Consider the following 23747-nt stretch of genomic DNA (forward strand, 5'->3'; position numbering starts at 1 on the left):
GCTTTCCTCTGCATAGTTCTTAGGATAATAAATGCTGGTTAGAGTTAGGTTATGGTTGTGATGAATGCTTCCGATTAATGGGGTGTGATGAATGCTTGTGTTAGGTAGTTTAACTCTGATGAATGCGTGTTATGACTGTGTGGTAGATAATAAATTTGTTAGATACATGTCTAATCATCTCTACTCAACTAGAATGAAAGCTCTCAAGTCTTCTTCTCTTTCTTTTCATCTTGAAACATATTTCTTCTGCTTTCTCTCCTCTTTTCCTGTATTTAAACCGCTCCTTTCTCTCTTTCTTTTCATCTTGAAACTCATTTCTTCTGCTTCATCTCTTCTCTCACATACTAGGATATGGATTCTAGAAATCAATTTAGTCAGACATCCAATTTTGTTGATCTGTTGAACAGTCAACAAGATACTGACTTTCCTGAAACCTATCCGTATGCAAGTTTCTCACATGGATCATCACAACTCCCGCGGCAAACTTCAAGCTTCTGTGAAGTCTCAACGACAGAGCGTAGAGAAAGAAAGAAATGGACAGTCACTGATGATCTTGTGCTCATTAGCGCTTGGCTAAACACAAGCAAAGACCCTGTGGTGGGTAATGAGCAGAAAGCAGGTGCATTCTGGCAGCGCATTGCAGTGTACTTTGCAGCAAGTCCGAAGTTGGAAAGAGGAGAAACCCGAGAGCCCATTCAGTGCAAGCAAAGGTGGCAGAAGATGAATGATCTTGTGTGTAAGTTTTGTGGGGCTTATGCCGCGGCAACAAGGCAGAAAACAAGTGGCCAGAACGAGGCTGATACTGTTAAACTGGCACACGAAATCTTCTACAATGATCACAAGATTAAATTTAATCTTCACCATGCTTGGGAGGAGCTTAGGAATGACCAGAAATGGTGTGAAATTGCTTCATCCAAGCTTGATGGAGGCGGAAAGAAGAGAAAGCTTGACGATGGAGCACAATCTGAAAGCTCTCAAGCAACTTCCAATCTCGGAGCTTCACCAACGAACCGTCCTCCTGGTGTTAAGGCTGCGAAAGGAGCAGCTGGTAAGAGAAGTTTAGGGGATCACCAGGCTGTCACTCACTTTCAGACCCTGTGTTCTATGAAGGAGAAAGATTTGGCGGTTAAGGAGAAAGATTTGGCGGTAAAGGAGAGTTGTATGTGTTCTATGTCTTTCTGTTTCTTGTGAAAAATGTATGAGTTGTATGTGATGTGTTTCTGTTTCTTTGTGCAGAGAAATGAAGAGAGTGTATGTTTGTGTCACGTTCAGTCACAAGAGCATGCAAAGATATGAAGAGAAGTTTGTCTGTTTGTGTCACGTTCAGTGACAAGAGCATGCAGAGATATGAAGAGAAGTTTGTTTGTTTGTGTCACGAGCTGTGTATGTGGGCTTCTCAAAGTCATGAGTGTGTCGCATTATGTAAATATTGTCTTTGCTTTTTCTAGTTTGTTGTTTTCCTATAGTCACGAGTGTAATATATTATGTCTTCTGTTATATAAACGGTTCATTCACAAAGCATTTGAATCACAAATTCTTTTTCTCTTCTTCTCACAAATTTTTATTCTCTCCCAAAGTTTGGCCTTTACTAATACGCATTCTCCCAAATTCTCTCCTTGAAACTCAAGTTTTTTTTTATACCTTCCATCTCTTGATCACAAATATGGCTTCTTCATCACATAACAATTTTGAGGGAGAGGGAGTTGAGGCTGAAACGTTTGATGAATATTTCGATCAATATTTCGATCAAACGTTTGAAAATTTAGCCATTGAGTGTGATCAAGAAGTCGCAAGAAAAAAAAGAAAAAAACGAGTCCATATCGAACGAAATCGTGAAGAAGGCGATGTACGTTTATGGAATGATTATTTCAGTGAAACTCCGACATATACCGAAATTCTCTTCCGACGACGATTTAGAATGAACAAGTCATTGTTCATGCGTATTGTTCATCGACTCTCCAATGAAGTTGAATACTTTCGACAAAAGAAAGATGCTCTCGGAAGGCTTAGTCTCTCTGCACTTCAAAAGTGTACAGCCGCCATTCGTGTTTTGGCCTATGGTTCTGCGGCTGATGCTGTTGACGAATACCTCCGCCTCGGTGAAAAGGGCAATATTCACGTGGTTCAGGAAAACCCACAATCGTTTTAGAAGCGGTCGCTTCGTATGATCTTTGGATATGGCATGCGTTTTTTGGACCTCCAGGTACCTTAAATGATATCAATGTTCTTGATCGCTCACCTGTTTTTGATGATATCATTCAAGGTCAAGCTCCGCAAGTTACTTACTCTGTCAATGGAAGAGAGTATCATTTGGCTTACTATCTCACCGATGGTATTTATCCGAAATGGGCAACTTTTATCCAATCTATTTCAATGCCGCAAGGTCCGAAAGCGGCTTTATTTGCTCAATCTCAAGAAGCTGTCCGAAAAGATGTCGAGCGTGCTTTTGGAGTCTTGCAAGCTCGTTTTGCCATTGTTAAAAATCCAGCACTTTTTTGGGATAAAGAAAAAATTGGGAGGATTATGAGAGCATGTATCATACTCCATAACATGATAGTCGAAGACGAAAGAGAGGGATACAGGCATTTTAACGTTTCAGAGTTCCACCCAGGACAAGACACCGGAACTTCACAGGTCGATCTCACGTATTCTACAGATATACCTTCAAATATCGCCAATATGATGGGTGTTCGAACTAGAATTCGTGATAGACAAATGCATCAACAGCTCAAAGCTGATTTGGTTGAACATTTGTGGAGTAAATTTGGACGTGATCAAGACAACAACTGAGTTTGAAATGTTTCTTTCAAAATTTTCTCGATTATTGTACTCGTCTTTATTTTTATGTTTTTTTTATTCTATATTTTAAATGTTATCTTTTAAATGTTTATTTATAAATAAATTTTAGCTTTAAAAAAAAAAAATTTAAGAACCCCTAATTAAGAAACTCCCATTGGACCACTAAAAATTAGAGTTTCTTAACAACAATCCTTAACCCCACTAACTAAATTAAAAATATTAAAAAATCACTAAAAACCCCCCCTTAAGGATCAAGGGATAATGTTGCTCTGAAGAAGTTGAGTCTTTGCAAAAGAGACACCCCAATACCATCAAATTGGTTTTCAAGTATATTCGCCACCAATGAAACAAAAACAACGATTCAACAATATATCAACCTAAAGAACACAATGAACTAATACATTTAAGTTATAAACTATGATCAACTTTGAATTTCAACAATCTCTTATAAGTAAACAACATGGCGAAGATTTTCTAGATTATACTTTTCTGATACTAATCTTGCACAATTATCCTAAATGTGTTCTGGTTCATGCAAAGAATATCATAGCCATTGTACTTCAGGTTCGTTCCTAAAACGTTGCCAAACTAATTCCGTCCCGATTTGTCCTCACTAACTGCTTGTAAATATTGCAATTCCATCACTCCATATATTTCTTCTAATGAGAGCATACATGTGTTTCTCTTCATCTAATAACCAACAACCGAAGGAAGAAGAGATTAAAAACTAAGATCGAGAATGCCGCACAAAGAACTAAAACACATATAAAGTAATTCAAACTTTGTATGTTCGTATCACACAAACAATATATTTATAATCAAACAAATCCAAGACTCGAGCACATACTTTAAATGTTTTCTATTTGAGACAAAACACTGAAAAAGAGACAAAATAAGTGAGAGGAAAGTGAAATTCATGAAATCTAAACACAAATGACTTGAAGGTATAAGAAGAAAAGACTCACTTGTGTAGTTCTCCATAGACTCGCCAGAGAGAGAGCTGGCAGCTACAATCGCAGGAGATAGAGTACGACAATCACTGGAAAAAAGAATTGTCATAGAGAGAGAAAGTTGGACAGTGATGAAAGTGAAAACTTTGATCGAAGGATTTAAGATTAGCTTGTGTGTGATTTTATATTTGGTGAGGGGCAGAAAATGTTGTCTATTTTTCGTTAATTATATATTTAGTGATATGGACAATGAAAACATTGTGGTAGATAATCATAAATTCTAAATAATTTTGTTGATAAATTAGACATACATATTAAAAATAGACAACATTTTCTTGCACAGTTTCAATTTTTCCAATTTCTGTTATTTATATTTCTTTTGCTTGTAAATGATTTTGCAGTTGAACAATAGTTTTCATTTTCTAACTCAAAAGCAAAATATACAGCTGCAAATAGCCACCAATTTTGTTTATTGCACAAGTTCAACTACTTACATCTTTTCACGCGAAATTAAAAAAAAAAACAGTAACATTCGTCAAACACTAATTTATCCTCAGAGAAAGCAAAGACGAACAATCGGTTGTACAAATTCGAAACAAGAGTATCTTAACACAAAACAAACGTCTAATTAAAAGCTTATAGTAGTTTCCATGGTTGGGTGCTTTTTGATTATTCATCGCCCCGTACGTTACACCACACACCGTTCGTCCTTCATCAAAGATGGCAAACATATTTTGTACGTTTGATCACTGGCTTGATTTTTCTTGCACCACACGAGAATGATCAGTGTTGTTGCCCATGCATCCTCTACCAGCACCAGCATAGCACGGTGCAGTTACATTTGCTAAATACTTCCTTGGCAATGCCATTCCGAATCTCTTTCCTTTTCTTTCTTTTTTCTCCTTTTTGACAATGCTTTCATTTTCCTGTGTCGTAATCTATTCATAGAATACAAATATATCAATATTAGAGAGCTTCGTATATCATATGAATGGTGAAGATAGATGAATGTGGTTCACTTTAAATAGATTGTAAGTTACTTAAATTGTTGTAAAGAGATATATGTACCTCTTTTGGCTCTATGATGACACTTTGGGTTTCCATCGACTTTCTCTTGTCTTCACCATCTTTTTCTGCCAAGATAATAGATAATTTTAATAAATTCACTTTACTATGAATCTTACTATGGATCTAAAATGAAGCAAAACTTAGCATTAGGCAAAATCTATGTAATATCTATATTGTTTTGACAAAAAAAAAGTCAGCATTCTCTATAGAAATAAAAACATATCTACCAATCATATGCACATGTGTGATGTGCATGCATCATCATTCCTCCACATATATGAGAGTAAATTGTTTTTCCTCTTTTAGATTTTTATTTGGTACGTACACTTGTATATATGTAATTATGTAAATATAGTAAACGAACGTATATAACTTACCTTTATCATCATCATCATCATCGTCATCATCAGAAGAAGTAACATTAATGCAATAAACCCTAAAGCTTGGAGATCCAGGACATATCATCCTCTCATCAAAATTACTCATCCTCCCTTCATCATGATCAATACCATCATCTCCTTGCTTCTTAAAAATGATGTCCTCATCATTTCCTTCTTTCTTAATAGAGATGACATCATCAATTTTCTCATCTTGTTTCTTCACAACCTTTTCCCCGTTTTTAACATCTTTTATCGAAGAGATCTTCTCATAAATAACTTCTTTCTTATCTTCCACGTGATGATCAGGCGCAGGAGCCACCTTAGCCGACAACTTCAAGCTGTCGTCGTTCTCCTCCGCCTCCTCTCCGTCCTCAGAGGAGCCGTGCCTTAGAAGCTCCTTCTTCGACTGCGTCTGGTTTCCTTTCAAGACGCTTGCATGGCTCCGTTTCTTCATCTCCTCTAATCTCCTCCTGAGAAGCGGACGTATTCCCTCCGGAAGTGGCACAACGCCGCCCTCACCCGCTCTCGCCGCCGCACCACCTCCTAGCCTTGAGCTACCGCAACCCATATCAATAAAACTATCAAATAGATGGGGGTAATCGCCGCCACCAAAAAGATCATACAGCGGCGGTTGGGTGGCGGGAGAAGATTCTTGAATTAAGGCAAAGAAGAGGAGAGAAGAGATTTGGTTTGTGATGAATGGAAGATCATTTTAGGAATCAGAGAAGATTATTAAAGGGCTGAGATTGTGTGATGGGTTGATTGGTTAGTTGCAGTTTATTTGCTAAATTTGGTAAATAGTGATTTATTTAGGCAAATGCATGAGTTGGTTCTTAACTTCTTATCTAAGTGACCTACTCATTCTTGTTGTCCTTTGACTTGCAGTTAGCCTCTCCTAATTTTGCAGATAAACTTTAGCCATTCAATTACTTTATATATTCGTTGCGTATTGCTTCAAATTATCTTGATCTTGCATTTTAGAGAATCTTCTTAACTAATTTCTTTGTATTAGTTACGAAGCTTTTATGTACAAACATATGACTTATTCTTGGGTTCACTCCCTAGGGTGAACCTCTAGATTCACCAACCAATAGGATTGTTTTATTTTATATTCAAAATCTTTTAAAAAAGGAAACAAAATATTTTCTCAGTTATAAGTTATATTATATTTTTAAAATAAAAAGGTTAAAATAAATAAATTTAAAAAGTAGTAATTAAAAAAAATATTTTTAACATTCTCAACAAAATACTAAACTCTAAATCCTAATCCCTAATCCCTAAACCCTAAATCCTAAACCCTTGGGTAAACCTTAAACCTTTAGATAAATCCTAAACTTCAAATCAAAAACACTAAACACTCAAGGGTTTAGGGTTTTAAGATTTAGTGTTTTTGATTTAGAGTATGAATTATCCAAGGGTTTGGAGTTTACCCAAGGGTTTATAGGATTTATGATTTAGGGTTTAGGGATTAGGATTTAGGATTTAGTGTTTTGCTGAAGACGATAAAAATATTATTTTTTTTTAAATTTGTTTTTCTCTAACTACTATTTTTTCTAATTTTTTTAACCTTTTTATTTTAAAAACATAATATATCTTGATAATATTTTGTTTCTTTTTCTAAAAGATATCGAATTTGAAATAATAAAATCTTATTGGTTGGTGGACCTAGAGGTTCACCCTAGGGGGTGGACCCAAGAATAACTCCAAACATATATATACAAAATATACAATAGAAAATGATGAAGAATTTTTAATTTTTGGTTAACCATCCGGCAAGAGTTCTACTTCTATTGATACACATAGCTAAACTGAACTCAAACACAACTAACAGGAGAGTGCTAGTTGAAATATTCAAGTAACATTCGTTTGTAATCGAGAAAATTATTTTGATTTTATCAAGTAAATCTCGAACTGTGATATTGTGAAAATAATAAAACAGGAACGATAATTTTTGTGGGGCTTGGAAAGCATATAATAACTAAGAATTGGGCCTCTAATGGGCCTTTGACCCAATAAGCAAGCAAGCGGCGCCTTGCTTTTATGTGGCTTTGGGATACTTAGGGTTTTAGTTGCTAAAGAAATTCGATTCCTCTTCTCCTTCTTCTTCGTCGTCGAGCAGAGTCAAGCTTCCTACCGCCATGGATCCTAACCTCGCAAACAACCCCCAATTGATTCAATTCCTCAGCGTAAGTCTACTTTACTCTTGTTCATTTAAATCTAAATAGTTTCATCATATTCTCTGCTTGAGTAAGTTAGAACTATGAACTAGTTAGTAGCTGTCTTCATTTCATGACTGAATCGATTCATGAGATGTGTTTTGAAATGAGTGTGTGTGTGTGTTTCTTGTGGGGAACAACAACAGCAAGAGAAAGAAAGGGCAATGGCGAACGAAGTGGTGGCGAAGATAACAAGCTCGTGCTGGGACAAATGTGTGGACAAGCCAGGAAGCAAGTTCAGCTCCAGCGAGACTTCTTGCCTTAGTAACTGCGCCCTACGATACATGGACATGACTATGCTCATCATGAAACGCTTTCAGCAGCAGTGATTTTCATTATCATCATGATCATGATGATGTTACTTTACTTCTTTCCCTTTTATTTATTTTGAAAATCGTTTTTTTTTTTCCTTTTTCTCATGGCAACTGGTGTTGAACCCCGGCAATAATATTATTTCTCTTGGATGAATTGTTGTGGGATTAGTTTATGGTAATGTGAATGAGATTTTTATTTGATGGACTAATGAATCAGTGTGGAATGTTCAGCTTATTAAGATTATGGTGAAGCGGGCACATCGTTGGATATATTGTTTCCATTTTCACCATAATCTCAATGTGTCAGCAAAGTTGAAACCAGCTCTAAACAACTTATTCTATTCGTTTCTTTCAGTGTTATAAGCTGGGTAAACTGATTGGATTATAAGAGGATTTATATATTCTGTAATCCATTTGTGAGCATTGGGTTCAGTTATAGGGAGAAGAAAGAAGAACCATCAGTAACAAGGGCTGAATGAGACCACCCAATGTGAACTTGTGTAAGAAATCAGAATATCTATACTATACTAAAAGGGGATATAAGCCATGGAGAGGGTGTCCACATAAGATAGAAAAATCAACCAATCAGAGAATCCGAAATTGCCATGTCATCTCATTTATTTTTCGTAAAAAATAAAAAAAACAATGCGAATGTGAGAATCGAACCCGGGTTGGTATGATATATATATAGGACAGTTACCACTAAGCCATTGACACTTTCTTGGACACATATAAAGAACCACTAAGTATATAATCACAAACTTTTATGTACATTTACAATAATATGAATTCAACTTTCAAGACTCCGATACTTTGTTTTGTAAAAAAAAAAAAGTAAGTGGCTAAGTTAATATATTCTTAGAAAGTGTGAAAACGTTGACAAATATGAAAAATCATAGATTTTTGTTTTCGTGACAAAGTTAAGAATTTTGTAAAAGTAAGTTTAACATATAAATTTTGGTGACAAATATGAAAAAACATAGATTTTTGTAAAATTTTGACAAAACAACTCAAAACATACTTCTCTAATGTCTTAATAAAATATTATTTAAGGGTGTAATAATTAAATATATTAATTCAATAAATTTTGTAATTTATAGACAAAACAATAACACAACAAATTTTGAAACATTTGTTTAACCTATCGATTTTTTTTCATGAGAATCCAACTAAACAAGATAAAAAAAATTAGATTTACAAATATTTAATTACCATTTTATTCAATTTTGATTAATTTCAAATTGTCATAATGTATCTTTTTGAAGTTACAAATATGAAAAAGCATAGATTTTTGTACAATTTGACAAAACAACTCAAAACATATTTTTCTAATGTCTTAATAAAATATTATTTAAGGATGCAATAATTAAATATATTAATTCAATAAATTTTATAATTTATAGACAAAACAATACCACAACAAATTTTGAAACATTTCTTTAACCAATCGATTTTTTTTTTCATGAGAATCCAACTAAACAATTAGATTTACAAATATTTAATTACCATTTTATTCAATTTTGATTCATTTCAAATTGTAATAATGTATCTTTTTGAAGTTACAAAAAAATAATGTTCTTTCTTTATTACACTAGCATTGTATATAGATTCTATATACACAAAATAAATATAATATAACAACATAAGCTTGCTTTCCCCAATTCATATGAAAACTTTTTAAGTTATCCACCAAAGCAAATTAATTAAATCAATGAAATTGTTAAAATACAGCAAATTAATATATAATTTTATTTTAAATTAAATTATTTAAAAAGTGTATTTTCGTTAAAACAAAATAATAAATAAGTAAAACTGATTTGATGGTAATTTTTATGATATATATATATATATATATATATATATATATATATATCAATTCTGTGAAAGAAATAGAAGCTTAATATGGAAAAAAATCTTAAATACAAAAACCTCTAAAAATTAACAAAAAAAACTAATAAATTAAACTATGATATCACTTAAAAGCTTCTTAGACCATATTAATAAAATATTTAAACGATAATTAGATAAATTTGATTTTTTTCCAGCAAAAAATTTATTATTAATTAGCATCAGTTATTTCAAGATGTTTAAGAAATGGTGGACAAAAAAATAAGATGGACATTAATGATATATGAACTATGAATAGTACTTTGTGAAGCAGACTTAGATAACATATCTGCACATCCATTTCCAGTCCTTTTTGATGCTTAAATTCAATTTCTTCAGAGTAGTTATTCCACAAATAGATCGTATGAGATATTGTTTTGATATGTAGATTTGTTTTTTCAATGTTAAGAAGATTGATAACTGTAAAAATGTCTCTTTCGAATATGATATGTCTATAACTGAGTCCCCAACATGAGACAAGTTTGTTTAAAAAGTAAATAATTTTATTTTTCTTATATTTTATAATCAATATATATTATTTACTGATAATAAAAATATAGTTATTCATCTATCACAAATATCTATGCAAATATGTGAATCAAGTACAACAATCAAACAACATAATGATTTCCACAAAGAAAATTTAAAAAATATATTTATGTTATGAAGTCATATTTTATATTCTTTAAATAATATAATACAATATTATACATTATTTTTTAGAATTGAGAAATACATATATCAGTTAGACAAATTAAGCGATAATTAGACAAATTTGATTTTTATTTTGTGAGTAAAAAGTTTATTATTAATTAGCATTATTTATTTCAAGATGTTTAAGAAATGATGGACAAAAAAATAGGATGGACATAAATGATATATGAACTATAAATAGTTTTTTGTAAAGCTGACTTAGATAACACATATGCACATCCATTTCCAGTCCTTTTTGATGCATAAATTCAATTTCTTCAGAGCAGTTATTCCACAAAGAGATCGTATGAGATATTGTTTTGATATTCAGATTTGTTTCTTGATTGTTAAGAAGATTGATAAGTGTAAAAATGTTTCATTCGAATATGATATGTCTATAACCGAGTCCCCAACATGAGACAAGTTTGTTAAAAAGTAAATAATTCCATTTTTCTTATATTATATAATAAATATATATTATTTACTGATAATAAAAATATAGTTATTCATCTATCACAAATATCTATGCAAATATGTGAATTAAGTACAACAATCAAACAACATAATGATTTTCACAAAGAAAATATAAAACATATATTTATATTATGTGGTATTATTTTATATTCTTTAAATAATATAATACAATATTATACATTATTTTTTAGAATTGAAAAATACTTATAATATCTTATCCGCGCGTAGCGCGGTTAAAAAATCTAGTGTATATAAAGAAAGATGGGAAAGGTGGAATGGTACCAGCGGTTTAAAAAATTCAATGGTGATCATAATTATTTATTGCAATGTTGGTATAAATTTTTGGATTTCAACCAGATTTTGTATCACTCCGATTAAAGACTACTCTCTTTTAAAAAAAAAATCAAAATAGAATTGTATTAGTCGAGAAGACTAAAAGACGGGGGTTTTAGATCGAATAATTTGTTTAACATTTATTTTGACATTTGGTGCATTCATTTGTTCAAACTATTTGTCCTCTCAAATTAAAAACATACCACATTAATGTTGAATGGTAACTTACAAAAGAGGTCCACATAGCAAAACCTCTCCGCTACACATGTGCATATAGACTAGAAACACTGGATGTTGAGATTAGACAAAAAAGTGATTGACGTTAACTGGTCAGCGATAAAAGCTGACACTGAACAGTAGAATAAGGACAACAGCAAAATTACTATTATATGTTTTTTTAGCTTTTAAGAAAAGATAAACTATTATTAAATCCATTAAATTTAGAGCCAAAATTAATATAATTCCAAATTTAAATAATCATCCATATATGTTTATAAAATCCTAAACTAAAATAAATATCTCAAGCAGTAAACCAAATAAACAATAAACAGTAATAACAAATAGAAATAAAATAAAGGTATTTCGGATGGGCGTTCGGGTACCCGTTCGGGTTCGGATCGGGTATTTCGGATTTTCGGGTATTTCGGTATAGAGGTGTAGAACCCGTTCGGGTATTTCTATACTTCGGGTCGGGTTCGGGTATTTTTAGTTCGGATTCGGTTATTTTGGATCGGGTTCGGATATTTAGATTTTGAAAAAAAAATTAAATTTTTCATTTCTTAAATTTTTTGTATTGAAGAATATAAATTTTGCTTAACTTTTTTTTTAATAGATTAAATGGTTAATAGATTTGGACATAACATTTTAAAACTAAAAATGCATTAATTTAGTTATTGTTTTTAAATTTTGGATGTAACTTTTTGTTATTTTTGAAATAAAAAACTTGACATGCTTTTTAAGTGAGTAGCAAATCATTTTTTCGTAATTGCATGTATATCATATGAACTTAAAGTATGTGTAGTATTAATATAAATATTTTATATAAAATGAGAGATGTAAACTAGAAATATAAAGTTAATTATACATATGTTCGGTTATCTTCGGATATCCATTCGGGTTCGGATATTATCCATTCGGGTTTGGGTATCCAATCTCTCCTAATTCAATACCCGTTCGGGTATTTTGCTACTTCGGTTCGGCTTTCGGTTCGGGTTTTTCGGATCGGGTTCGGGTGCCACTTCGGATATCGGGTAAAGTGCCCACCCCTACAAACATGAATGGAAGCAATTGCAAGACATAAGCAAAGAAAACCTCTTATACTTCTTAACACCAAATACTATATTATATTAAAAACTCACTGGGCTGAGTATACACTCGACAACAAGACGATAAGTGAAAAAAGTAAAACATGACGATGGATAAAGATAGTAAAGAAAAGAAGAGAGATGTAAAGAAACTTCACTTAAAATCTTAAACCTATTATTAGAAAAATAGGAAGAATTTGAATTTAGAACTAGCGTTGAAGAACCCAATCCAAACAAAATTGAAATCACTTAGTGACCGTCTCTGATGATGATCTACTGTTGGTGACAAAAGTTGCAAGACTCCAGAACCGTAGCTACAAGTGAGAAACTGAGGCCTTAATTTTTGGTAATGGGATTAAAATTCCAATGAGATGTAGCAACAGAAGACTCAAAGGGTAACCCTTTATTCAATGAACACGCATAGCTTTGAAAGTTGGGCTAAGGCCCTGGACAATATAGCAAACCCGTGTCAACATCCGATAAAGGTTTAACCAGAGACGTCGAGCAGAACAATAAACCGCCGTGTGAAGGAGATGGAGCAGTGAGCACCAACCGATGGAGGGCTGCGTTCACAATGATTATTGTCTATGTACATTGTGTCAGAAAGTGGCTTTCAAAGAGAAAGTGGCTTCCAAAAGAGAGTGGATGCTTCTGATTATGAACCACAAAAAATATTTAAGTTTCACCCCTGCTCATTTCCAACCTCAAAGACGATATTAAGCCAATTAGAGAAATCAGAGCAAATTAGAAAATACAAGTTTTACATAATTAAGCACTATTATGAAAAAACCTTCAAAACCAATTTGATTGAAATTATGCAAAAAGCAGTAAATAAACCTCAGCATTTTGCTATCGTGAAAATAAGAGCTTAAGCAATCTTTCATATACCTAAAAACAATAAATAAGCTTCATAAATCATTACGACAAGGAAGTAATTAGTAATCAAGCAGTAAAAGTTGCTACAAATCCCTCTATGAAATAAGAAATCATCATGTAGCTAGTTTCATTAAAACTGAAAAAGTATTCATGGAAAAAGAGAGTCAAAGATACTACTTAAGTTCTTGAGTTTTTCCATCGTGCGAAGATGTCAATGATGATAGACTATTCAAGAACTTAAAAATAAAAAAGAAAAAGGACATCTATTTTGGAATAAATATCTTATCTGAGGGCGGTGGCATTACCCCGACGAGGAAAAGAAGAATAAGGGAATCTTTGTGTAGAAATAAAACAGAACATTCTCTTACAATGGGAAAATATTCCAAATCGTCTCTAAGCCATTGGATCTGTTCCCGTTAGGATTAGAGTAAAGATTCTTAGTATCTCCCACTAACGTCATTGATTTACACATAAAGCTAACTCTTAAGTGGTAATCGCCAAAACCATGTTACCTTCATTGTATAATTTGTGGTGTTCATAGTATTAGGGGTTAACAGTTTGATTCATTTCTTAAAAAAAAAAAACAGTTTGATTCCTTTTGGTTACTTGCGCTAATTAACTTTTATAGTTTTATGTGATCTATCAATCGGCGTTCAGAATTAACAATTAATCGCCAAAACCATGTTACCTTCATTGTATAATTTGTGGTGTTCATAGTATTAGGGGTTAACAGTTTGATTCATTTCTTAAAAAAAAAAACAGTTTGATTCCTTTTGGTTACTTGCGCTAATTAACTTTTATAGTTTTATGTGATCTATCAATCGGCGTTCAGAATTAACAATTAAGTTACTTATCCTTGATTATTTGTTACCTAGTCAGTAATTAAAGTTGGGTGTGTTTAACTAAAAACGTATTGTACTATTCATTTGACAAATATATTGCAATCTTAAGAGAAAATTGACATTTATATTTTTCATACATATTAAGAAATTTATAGATTATTTGCAAGCACCAGATAAGTTTAATTTCTTGTTTAATACAGACAAAACACAAAATATTGTTTGTACTTGGAAAATATAAAACGATAGTTATATCCTAACGACTCTTACTACAAAGCAAAAAAAATTATTATAAATTTTAAGATCAAAAGGTATATCAGTATATGGCTACCATGCCAAAATGTTGGTATCTTTTTAGATAACGACGGTAGTCACTGTCCAAACGAACTCTGTATTGCTCATGCACTGGTTGAGCATGTACATCAAGCAAATTAAAGAAAACGAAATCATATAATGAGTCGAAACTTCAATAGCATGAATGTAATAATATTCCACAACTATTAACTTTTCATGAAAACAAAGACAGTCCGATCGAGTAGATTTTATTCCAAGAGTATCTTAAACACAGTGGATAAAAATTCAGAAGAACTAGAAAAATTTACTAATACATATCTCATATTGTCTAACGAAAAATATATATTTAAGAAGTCTCGTTTTCTAAACTTGTACATGGTTCAATTTCGGTAGACTGGTCCAAATGCACAAAAAAAAATTTTATAAGAATATGGACGAAAACAATGATACGATGATATCATCAAACGTGCATTAATTAAAATGTTTAGCATGTTCATATACAAAACGTTATTATTTGCGATGAGATTGGTAGCGTTTTCAATGACAAATCAGGCCAGAGAGAAAACTGTTCCATTGTATCGATCTCTTTGTTAGTTTGGTAATAATGAACGTGATTTTCTTATATAGAAAAAATAAACTAAAATGCAAAATGATACTCTATATCAATTTATACTGCACTCAAGAAAATGTTTTGTACATCACAACAAATGCTAAACCAAACTACTCTACAAATTTTGGATCCACCTATAGACTATGGATTATTACTCTCATTTTTATACAGAATGGGATTAGTGATTATTGCAGTTGCATCGTTTGGATTCACATATATTTATTTTAGCGAGATTACATACTATAATTAAAATACTGAGAGACAAAAGGTTTCCCTATTTTCCTTGTTGTTAATATGTTGGGGTAAAGATTTCAAAAGGGGGTTTCCTGATTTCCTAAATGAGTAATTGCAATTCGGAAAACGAACTATATGCATGACAATTCGGTTTAGGTAAAAGACCAACTTATTCTCTCATTGCACTTGTAACCCCTAAACTAGAGAGTTGTAGACAGTAGTAATCCTCAACACCTACTTGGTTGGTGACACGTCAGAAAGAACGACAATTTGGTGCAATAGAATGTACCGGAATGGTACTTTTACAAGATATAAGGTTTTAGTGCTCATAAGTTGCTGAGCTGGATAGATACCCACCCATTTTAGGTTTTAGGGTTTGATGATTATATTTGCCACAAGATTTATGAGATAAGACTAGGTTAACTTCGCATGCCGACATCAATGTGCGCACAACATCATTCGTTAGGTCTTGTTTCATTAGACGAATAAACATATGTGGATATTTTTTTGAAAGGGAGAGGGATTATATTCCTCACATGATTTATATTTCGTGGTTTTTCAAGCGGTTTACTGCTTTATATTGGTCACCCTCAAAAACTGATCAGACCCAATTCATACACAAATCATTTATTTGTTTGTCAAAAAAAATTTCACGCAATTACTCTTAATAGAAAAGTAAAGTATATGAATTACATTATGATATATATACTGACTAATATATTATTTTGAGAAGACGGATATATATTCTATTAAACTTAGTCATGTCCACATCTGCAGAACTAAAAGGTCGCAGAGAGGATTTAACCGCTCACACAAAACGCAGAAACTACGTAGGCATATTTATAAGTAGATGAATCATAAAAATCAATAGACGAAGGGTAAGATTAAGCTTAATTAGATTAAAGAAAAGGGAACCTTCGGGGCATGCAGTAAACAACTGTAAAGTAGAGATAATGCTCTCTGATTCTTTTTGCCCACTATCAACATCCCATTGAGTTCAAACTCTTCCGTTCTCCTCTCTCACTCACAGACGCATTTTGCAAGTTGATACACTTTTCTACTCCCTATATAAATCACTACCCTTCTCAATCAACAATTGCATCTTACATTAACAGATTCTCATCATGATCCTATAGTGTTCACTCGTTCCTTGCTTGCCTTCGGTTTCATAGAGAAAGAGAGGGGGAGAGTTTATAATAGATTATTATTAATATTTTCTTCACAGTAGCATTTCACTACTTTGAGAGAGATTAAAAAGATAAAATGGCGGTTTCAATAGTCGTCTTGCGTACGGTCTTTGGCATTCTAGGTAAATCTTCTCACGTTTACGTAAACGTTCATGTCTTCATGATGCATGCATGTACGTGAGTTATCGTGAATTCTAACATAAGATAATTATTTTGTAGGGAATATCATCTCCTTTCTCGTCTGTCTTGCCCCAATGTAAATGCCTTATAACTCTCTTTACGTTCCTCTTATATAGATAACGTTTTCCATCAGACATTAAATATACGTGTTGTTTATGTATTAGACCGACGTTCATTCGTATTTACAAGAGAAAATCATCTGAAGGATATCAGTCTATCCCATACGTGATAGCGCTCTTCAGTGCGATGCTATGGATATACTACGCAATGATCAAGACGAATGTAGTGATTATGATCACTATCAACGCCGTTTCCCTGGTCATACAAATCTTCTACATCTCCTTCTACCTATTCTACGCGCCTAAGAAGGAGAAGGTACTTATTCAATATTAACATAACTTCTTATCTTGAATGTACAAACAAGAATGACTACATCTTTACCTGACCGTTGTGTTTCGATATGGCAGACTCTAACGGTGAAATTCGTCTTATTTGTGGATGTTTTTGCGTTCGGCTTTATTTTCTTCCTTACATACTTTCTGCTTCATGGACAAAAACGTGTTCAAATACTTGGATACATTTGTATGGTCTTCTCTCTATGTGTTTTTGTCGCACCCCTTGGCATCATTGTAAGTTATCTCTTTCTTATTTACTCATTCGTTCATTCATTCATTAAAACTGTTTTTAATCGGTCAAGTTATAATCTTGAAAACACAGAGGAAAGTGATTAAAACGAGAAGTGCAGAGTTCATGCCGTTTGGTCTCTCCTTCTTCCTCACCTTATCGGCTGTCATGTGGTTCTTTTACGGTCTTCTCCTTAAAGACATGAATATAGCGGTACGTCTAAGTAGTCTTCATATTTGCTTTTTTTTTTTTTTGGTATGCTCGAGCTCTGAAAGCTAATGTTTCTTTAATTATTTTTTTCAGCTTCCAAATGTTTTGGGTTTCATCTTTGGAGTGCTTCAAATGATACTTTACATGATATACAAGAAACCTGGGACAAAGGTTTTGGAACCACCAGTGATTAACCTCCAGGAAATATCTGACCACGTTGTCGATGTCGTGAGGCTTAGTTCGATGGTTTGTTCCTCACAGATGAGAACTTTGGTGCCACAGGACAGTGCGGACATGGAAGACACCATAACCATTGATGAGAAGATCAAAGGAGACATTGAGAAAATGAAGGAGAGCAAAGAAATGCTTCTTATATCCAAGAATTAATAAGCTCTTAACTATCAAGTGTGGAGTTGTGTGTTTTAGTTGCTTGTCTGCTAAGTTAATGTTTAATCTGCATGTGTGGGCCTCTCTCTCTCATCTTGAATGTAAAATAAGTTTCTATTAAATTAAATAAATGAATATGTCTTGTGTATGGGTGTCCTTTATAACAAAAATAGATCGACTTGTCTATTATCTTTCTTTCAGTTGTAAAATCCAAAATCAAACTATATTAATTTTGTTCATCTTGTCATTTATACTAAAAAGTTTACACTTAGCAACAAGTAATAATATCATATTTAGTATATATCATATGGTATTTCTAATATTTAGTACATATTTGCACATTAGCAAATATTTATCAAAGAAGTCTTGTTGTAGTCTCCTGCAAGTTTGTTCATTGAAGTTTGGGTTTCAGTTGATCTGGTTATAGGTTGTATTAGTTTTGGTGTTCATGTTTGTTTCGTGATCCTCCTTGTCTCCCATTTGCTATCGTCTCCAGGGATTTCCATGTTGTCCCCCCGGCGTTTGTAACTCCGGGATTATATTCGCGGGGTCTTGTTGTAAATCTCAAGTTATAATATATTCAGTGTTCAAAACTTTTTTTAAAAAAAGAAAGCGTGTGTTATATGCTCTCGGCTAGCGGCAGTCTGATGCTTTTGGCATGGTCTTCCGGTTTCATTAGTTGCAATTTATAATATCTATGATTAAATTCAAAAGCAAATGTAATTCAATTTGTAAATGTCAATTTGATGATCCTACTTACATCGACTGCAATAACCAATGTGTGAGTATTTGTTGGAGATTTAACTCTATTACAATACCCCTACTTCTCTACTAACTCCGGTGTGGTTGGGTCAGAGACAAAACTGCCACCACAAAAAAAAAAAAAAAAAAAAAAAACTAACGAGTCAATGGTATCCTCCTCCATGCAGTGACTATCCTTCCGAGCTAGCTCCAGACCTCTAGCGTCTCCCTCGGGATTTTTCATCTAACAACGCTTGGATCCTCTTTGACGCCTCCTGCAACCACAAGAAAAAGTTTACATTTCCTGAATCTGAGAGAAGATTTAGTAGAGAAAGGTGATAAGAAGAAAGAAGGAACCTCTAGCTTATTTCTGAGATCTTCTTCCTCCTTGTCGCGTCTGTCTCTATCCTCTGAGAATATGTCGATTAAACTCTCTTGCTCTTTCTTCACGTCTTCTAACTCGTCTTTTGTTCTTTGAACCTAACAATACCAAAGAGGAATCATCCATTGGTGACTAACTAATTGTTGCTTATAGGTTTGCAAGCAGACACAGTAAAAATGTTTAAGAGTAGAACTTATACCTCAGCTTCAAGTTTTTTGCGAAGCTCTTTCTCACGTCGCAGCTCTTCTTGCAACAGCAAGTAAACAGCTTCCTTTTTATTTAGCCTGAGAATTAAGGGAAACACAAAGCTTACAGTGTTGTTCAAACAAGTGAGAAACATGAATCATAACATGGTAACGTAAGGTAACAAAACCTCTCTTTTAACGTTTCATTCTCTTGCTCTAGTTGACTGAGTGAATCAGTAGAACGTGGCTTGGTTGGTGGTTCGAAGCTCTGCGAGAACAAGTACACAAAAGGTTACGTTCATAATTCTATTTACCGGAGAAAAATAAAAGAAAGAGCATTGGAGGACCTTCTCAGGAAGCTCAGTGACATTTTCTTCACCCGGAGGATCGTAATCAGAGTCCTCATCACTGTTGATATCTTCTAAAGCTGGAGGAGCTCCTCGAGCCTTTGCTCGTCCATTAAATTTGGAAGAGGTGTTTCCATGTTTACCACTTTTCTCTGATGAACCGACCCCATTAGAATCTCTTACAGATCCTTTTCCTTTTCCTCCGCGATTCACAACTGTCCTTGCAGCAGTTGGAGTTTTAAAGCTCAACGATGCAGCAGCAGCAGCTCTTTTCCTGGTTGGGACTGCATACTCTGGTGATGATTCTACACAAATGTCCAAGAGATTTGTTTATTAGCACACGTTTTAAAACCCCGATTGTTTAGAAAAAAAAAGAAGATGTTAGTACCTCTGTCTTCAGAGTCTTTAGCGGACTTTTTGCCATGTGCTGAAACATATCCAATTCTGTGACAGTTCAACCTCCTGAATAAATCAGAAGCGCAAAGAGTTCAGTGAAGCATCGGCAATTTTCTAAAAAGCAAGAGAAGAGAGCAACAAACCAATAATTCTTCTGCATTACAAGAAGACGTGTCTCGAGTCTAGACAAAACTGTTGTACGCTCAAAACCTTGCTTATCATGAGCCGGCTCAACGAAATCAGCTTCCAAAACACCTTTTAGCAAACTAACGCATTAGACTTCACATTAAAAGAGCCAATCATGTATTATAGACCTTCCTGCAAAATAACGATTACCTATAATCCCACGACCTTGACTTCCTGCTGCATTCCATATCCTCCAAAATGGCTGACAAAAACAAAGTGGGACAGTTAAAAAAAACTGACAGAAACAAAGGTAATATAAGCCGAAAAGAACGAGACAAACCTTAATAAGGCGATTCTTGTGGTAGACATTGAAGCCTTGGACATCAACGTGATGTTTTGCATCCTTAACAAATCCAATCGTCACAACAGCAGACATCTGTTATAAATATTGCCACACAACCATATTTAGAAACTGCGCAAGTTCTTCAAATAAAATTTGCAGGAAGAAGTCTTTTGAGTATAACTAAGTTGTGAAAAACATTACATTTGAGAAATTAGATTGTCCACCGGGACCTTCTTTTGGACGATAAGTGATTTGGTTTGTGTGCATCATGTCATTCACAATGTTGTGATGCTCAACATCTCTTCCTCGGAGAATGATACGGAACTCAGGTGGAACTCTCAGGTATAGAATCGATACATAACTCTGGAGACAACAATTCACAAGGTAACAAATGAATTTCGTAAAACAAAAAAAAAACAATTTCAACTGCCACTGTTAAGGAAAGACGGATAGAAGATTCATACTCTGAGTGAATGCCTGTATGTGAGGAAGTGTCTAGAGTTAGGGTACTGAGCAGCCATACTGATACTTTTCTCATCCCTATTGACCCCTCTAAGTTGGATATCCTGCAACCAAACGTGTGTCAAAGTATACGAATACAGAAAGCTTTTACATCGTTGCAGATCAAAATCACAGTAAAAAAAAAACACATACATGTGGATCCGTGTCAAAATCAAGTTCTAGCAGTCCTTGGTCATCTTCCCAGAGGTTATATATGATTATCCTTGTCCCATGCTCCTTCATTAGATTGAACTACAACAGCCATAGAGCACAGATAAGTGGAAATATTCTCAAAATAAACAAGTAGCTATAAATATTATGAAACAACTCCTTTGTTTTTTACCTGGCAAAGAAGCTCGTCTTCAGTAGAGAATGGGGACCATTGAACAATCGTATCCACGTTCTTATTCCAGTCACTAGCTGAAGACCGTACTATTGGACTCCATTCTGAACCTTCCCTTTCGTAGTCGAGCTTTCATTTAAATCACCATCAGAAGAAGATTAGAAGAGAAATTAAAATTGGCTAATTCTAATTAAATTTGGACAAACAGTTAACTCTGAAGCAGACAAAGGTTTCAAGGAGTTTGACGCCTATTTTCTAACAGTATTTCAGACAAAAGCTACTCTGAAACAGTGTCTGGCCTACCTAACTTTCTTATGCTTACAAATCAGTCACATGCTATCAAATATTCCAGATTATCAAGGGTTATATGAATGGTTATTTCATACAGTTAGCTTACCATGGGTACAACAATGTCCTCTTTCCCTGTGCTCTTCAGAAACGTGTATGACAACAGCCCAATTGTCTGTGTAAAGCTAAAACCAACCATCAAGCAAACAGAACAATGTAAAGCTTTTGTTGATCTCTTTCAATACAAAATACATATCCCAGTAAAATCATTAAAACCAACTAACCTATCTCCATCCTTTCCAGGGCAACGAGAGAATACAATAACATCAGCTCCAAGTCTCATAGTACTAGTCTTGAATCCATTGCCATCTTCAAAAAAAAAAGCATATGAACTTTAAGTGTATTCTTGATGTAAGAAGCATTTAAAAATAAAATATTGCAGGTAAAAGAGTTGCCTTACACTGTCCAATAGTGTTTGCAAGTTTGCTCTTGGCAGAGTATCCTAAAGACATGCAGTGTCGCATCTTCTCAGGATTCATACCGCCTCCATTATCTGAAAATTTCCCAAACACAACATCATCAAAACGTGAATACAAACAGAAAGAAAAAATACTAAATCAACTATTATATACCTTCAATCAAGAGCATCCTGCTTCCATCTTTCTTATTGGTTAGCATGTTGACATTAACATAAGTAGCTCCACTGTGTACCTGATAACCCAAAACAGAAAAAAAAAAAACATTACCACCAAACAGAAAAAAATATTAAAAATAGAAACAAAACATCCACACCTCATCCAGAGCATTGTCCAGAAGCTCAGCAAATGCTGCAAAATATCAAACAAACATTCTTATTCCAACCAACTTCATAAAACACTGCTAAAAATAATAAAAATCAAAACTTTGATTAAAGAAAATAAAAAAAAAAGATACCTCCAAGAGCCCACTTGTGACTTGTAGCATTAGAATGCAAGAACTTGGGATGTACTCTCACATGATCAAACCCACCTGAACCAATTAACATCTCAACAAACTTTACCCCAAATAAATAGAGAAGTATACAACCCACGGTTCGAGATTCGCTACCTGCAGAGACTTCCCAGTGACCACCAGAGGTTCCTTCGTAATCCCCTGCTTTCCAGAACTGCTTGCAAGACGGCGCCGACGAAGAAGGCCTCACGACGTTACAAGGCGTAGCCTGGAGAGCCACTATCGACGACGATTGCCCAAGCCCTTCCTCTACCGCCACCCTCTTCGCCGGAGTATCGATATCACAGTCCCTTCGCGCTCTCTTCTCGCCGACGGTTCTGGAAGCATCGATGCCGTCGTTGTCTTCTTCGTCGCTGCTGCAGAGATCGATTACGGAGGGTTTGATTCCGTTGACGGAAGTAGGAGTCGGGAGATTCTCTAGCTTTACGCGAATAGCATCATCATCATCCATTTTTAGGTTAAAGAAGAAAGGCTGATGACGAGGAAGGCGAGTCTGTTTTTTCTTCAAAAGAACTTTATTGGAAAAAGTATTAATTGATCTCTCCCGAGAATGGAGACTGCATTAAAAGGTTAAAAAAGCTTAATGATAGATACGAAACGGTGCCGAGGAAAAAAAAATGATACGAAACGGTGCCGTTTCTTTACTTTTCTTTCTCTCCAGCACTTCAAATTAGCCCTGCCAGAGACCCAACCGAATCGTCGGTTTTCGGTTAACCGAAATTTTGGAAACCAATTTCGAAATTAACTGAACAAAATTTTGATTCGGTTTCGTTTGGTTCTCGATTATTTTTGGTTTTCACTTTTATTTCTGAAATAACGATTTTTTTTTGTTTCCGGTTAATTTCGGTAAAGTTTTCTAATTTTTTTTGGATATTTTCGGTTAAATTTGGGTTTTTTGGTTTGGTTTTTCAGTGATTTTTGTTTTTTTTTTTAGTTTTTTTTTGAAAATCGAAAACGAACCGAACCGAACCAAAAATCAAATTATTTTTCAAAAGCTTACCGAACCCAAAACCGTAACTAAACCGAAAGCCAAAAATTTTGGTTCGGTTCGGTTCGGACAAAACCGCAGAGCTACTTCAAACATTAGGCAGAGGCCGAGCCGATCGTTAGTCAATTTTAATAAAGAGTTAACATATAATTGTACTAAACCATTCTCTTTTATATGGCTAGATCATTTACCATAATTTTTTTTAAAAAAAATATCAAATCATATGACTCATTTATTACTTAAGTTTGAACTTGAAGT

The 23747-nt window shown here is 34.0% G+C and overlaps 5 protein-coding genes across 5 annotated transcripts; 3 read left to right on the top strand and 2 right to left on the bottom strand.

The window, feature by feature from the left end:
* Position 1: 1 nt before the first annotated feature.
* LOC111213863 (glutathione S-transferase T3-like) lies at positions 2-1534 on the top strand. The gene is made up of 2 exons (XM_022715706.2): positions 2-1159; positions 1237-1534. Coding segments are annotated over exons 1-2 (810 nt in total). The 5' UTR covers positions 2-351; the 3' UTR covers positions 1239-1534.
* A 2668-nt stretch (positions 1535-4202) lies between these two features.
* Positions 4203-5968, bottom strand: LOC106385739 (mitotic apparatus protein p62-like). The gene is made up of 3 exons (XM_013825642.3): positions 5195-5968; positions 4818-4882; positions 4203-4687 (listed from the first exon to the last, which is right to left on the bottom strand). The coding sequence occupies exons 1-3, from the start codon at positions 5763-5765 to the stop codon at positions 4496-4498; spliced, it is 828 nt and encodes a 275-aa protein (XP_013681096.1). The 5' UTR covers positions 5766-5968; the 3' UTR covers positions 4203-4495.
* Positions 5969-7234: 1266 nt separating this feature from the next.
* LOC106385354 (mitochondrial import inner membrane translocase subunit TIM8-like) lies at positions 7235-7936 on the top strand. The gene is made up of 2 exons (XM_013825287.3): positions 7235-7383; positions 7560-7936. The coding sequence occupies exons 1-2, from the start codon at positions 7336-7338 to the stop codon at positions 7740-7742; spliced, it is 231 nt and encodes a 76-aa protein (XP_013680741.1). The 5' UTR covers positions 7235-7335; the 3' UTR covers positions 7743-7936.
* An 8425-nt stretch (positions 7937-16361) lies between these two features.
* LOC106351817 (bidirectional sugar transporter SWEET10-like) lies at positions 16362-18007 on the top strand. The gene is made up of 6 exons (XM_013791552.3): positions 16362-16580; positions 16678-16714; positions 16803-17013; positions 17106-17267; positions 17356-17475; positions 17566-18007. The coding sequence occupies exons 1-6, from the start codon at positions 16535-16537 to the stop codon at positions 17857-17859; spliced, it is 870 nt and encodes a 289-aa protein (XP_013647006.1). The 5' UTR covers positions 16362-16534; the 3' UTR covers positions 17860-18007.
* Positions 18008-18560: 553 nt separating this feature from the next.
* On the bottom strand, positions 18561-23066 carry LOC106383839 (protein MICRORCHIDIA 4-like). Its single transcript, XM_048774371.1, has 20 exons — positions 22598-23066; positions 22445-22519; positions 22304-22338; positions 22144-22222; positions 21972-22064; positions 21796-21880; positions 21621-21696; positions 21224-21352; positions 21034-21132; positions 20844-20945; positions 20581-20742; positions 20377-20472; positions 20247-20298; positions 20054-20165; positions 19903-19976; positions 19515-19819; positions 19356-19435; positions 19182-19266; positions 18958-19080; positions 18561-18875 (listed from the first exon to the last, which is right to left on the bottom strand). Exons 1-20 carry the CDS (start codon positions 22950-22952, stop codon positions 18819-18821), a joined length of 2274 nt encoding a protein of 757 aa, XP_048630328.1. The 5' UTR covers positions 22953-23066; the 3' UTR covers positions 18561-18818.
* Between the last annotated feature and the right edge of the window lie 681 nt (positions 23067-23747).

Source organism: Brassica napus, chromosome A3 (genome assembly GCF_020379485.1).
Source record: "Brassica napus cultivar Da-Ae chromosome A3, Da-Ae, whole genome shotgun sequence".
Classification (NCBI taxonomy): Eukaryota; Viridiplantae; Streptophyta; class Magnoliopsida; order Brassicales; family Brassicaceae; genus Brassica; species Brassica napus.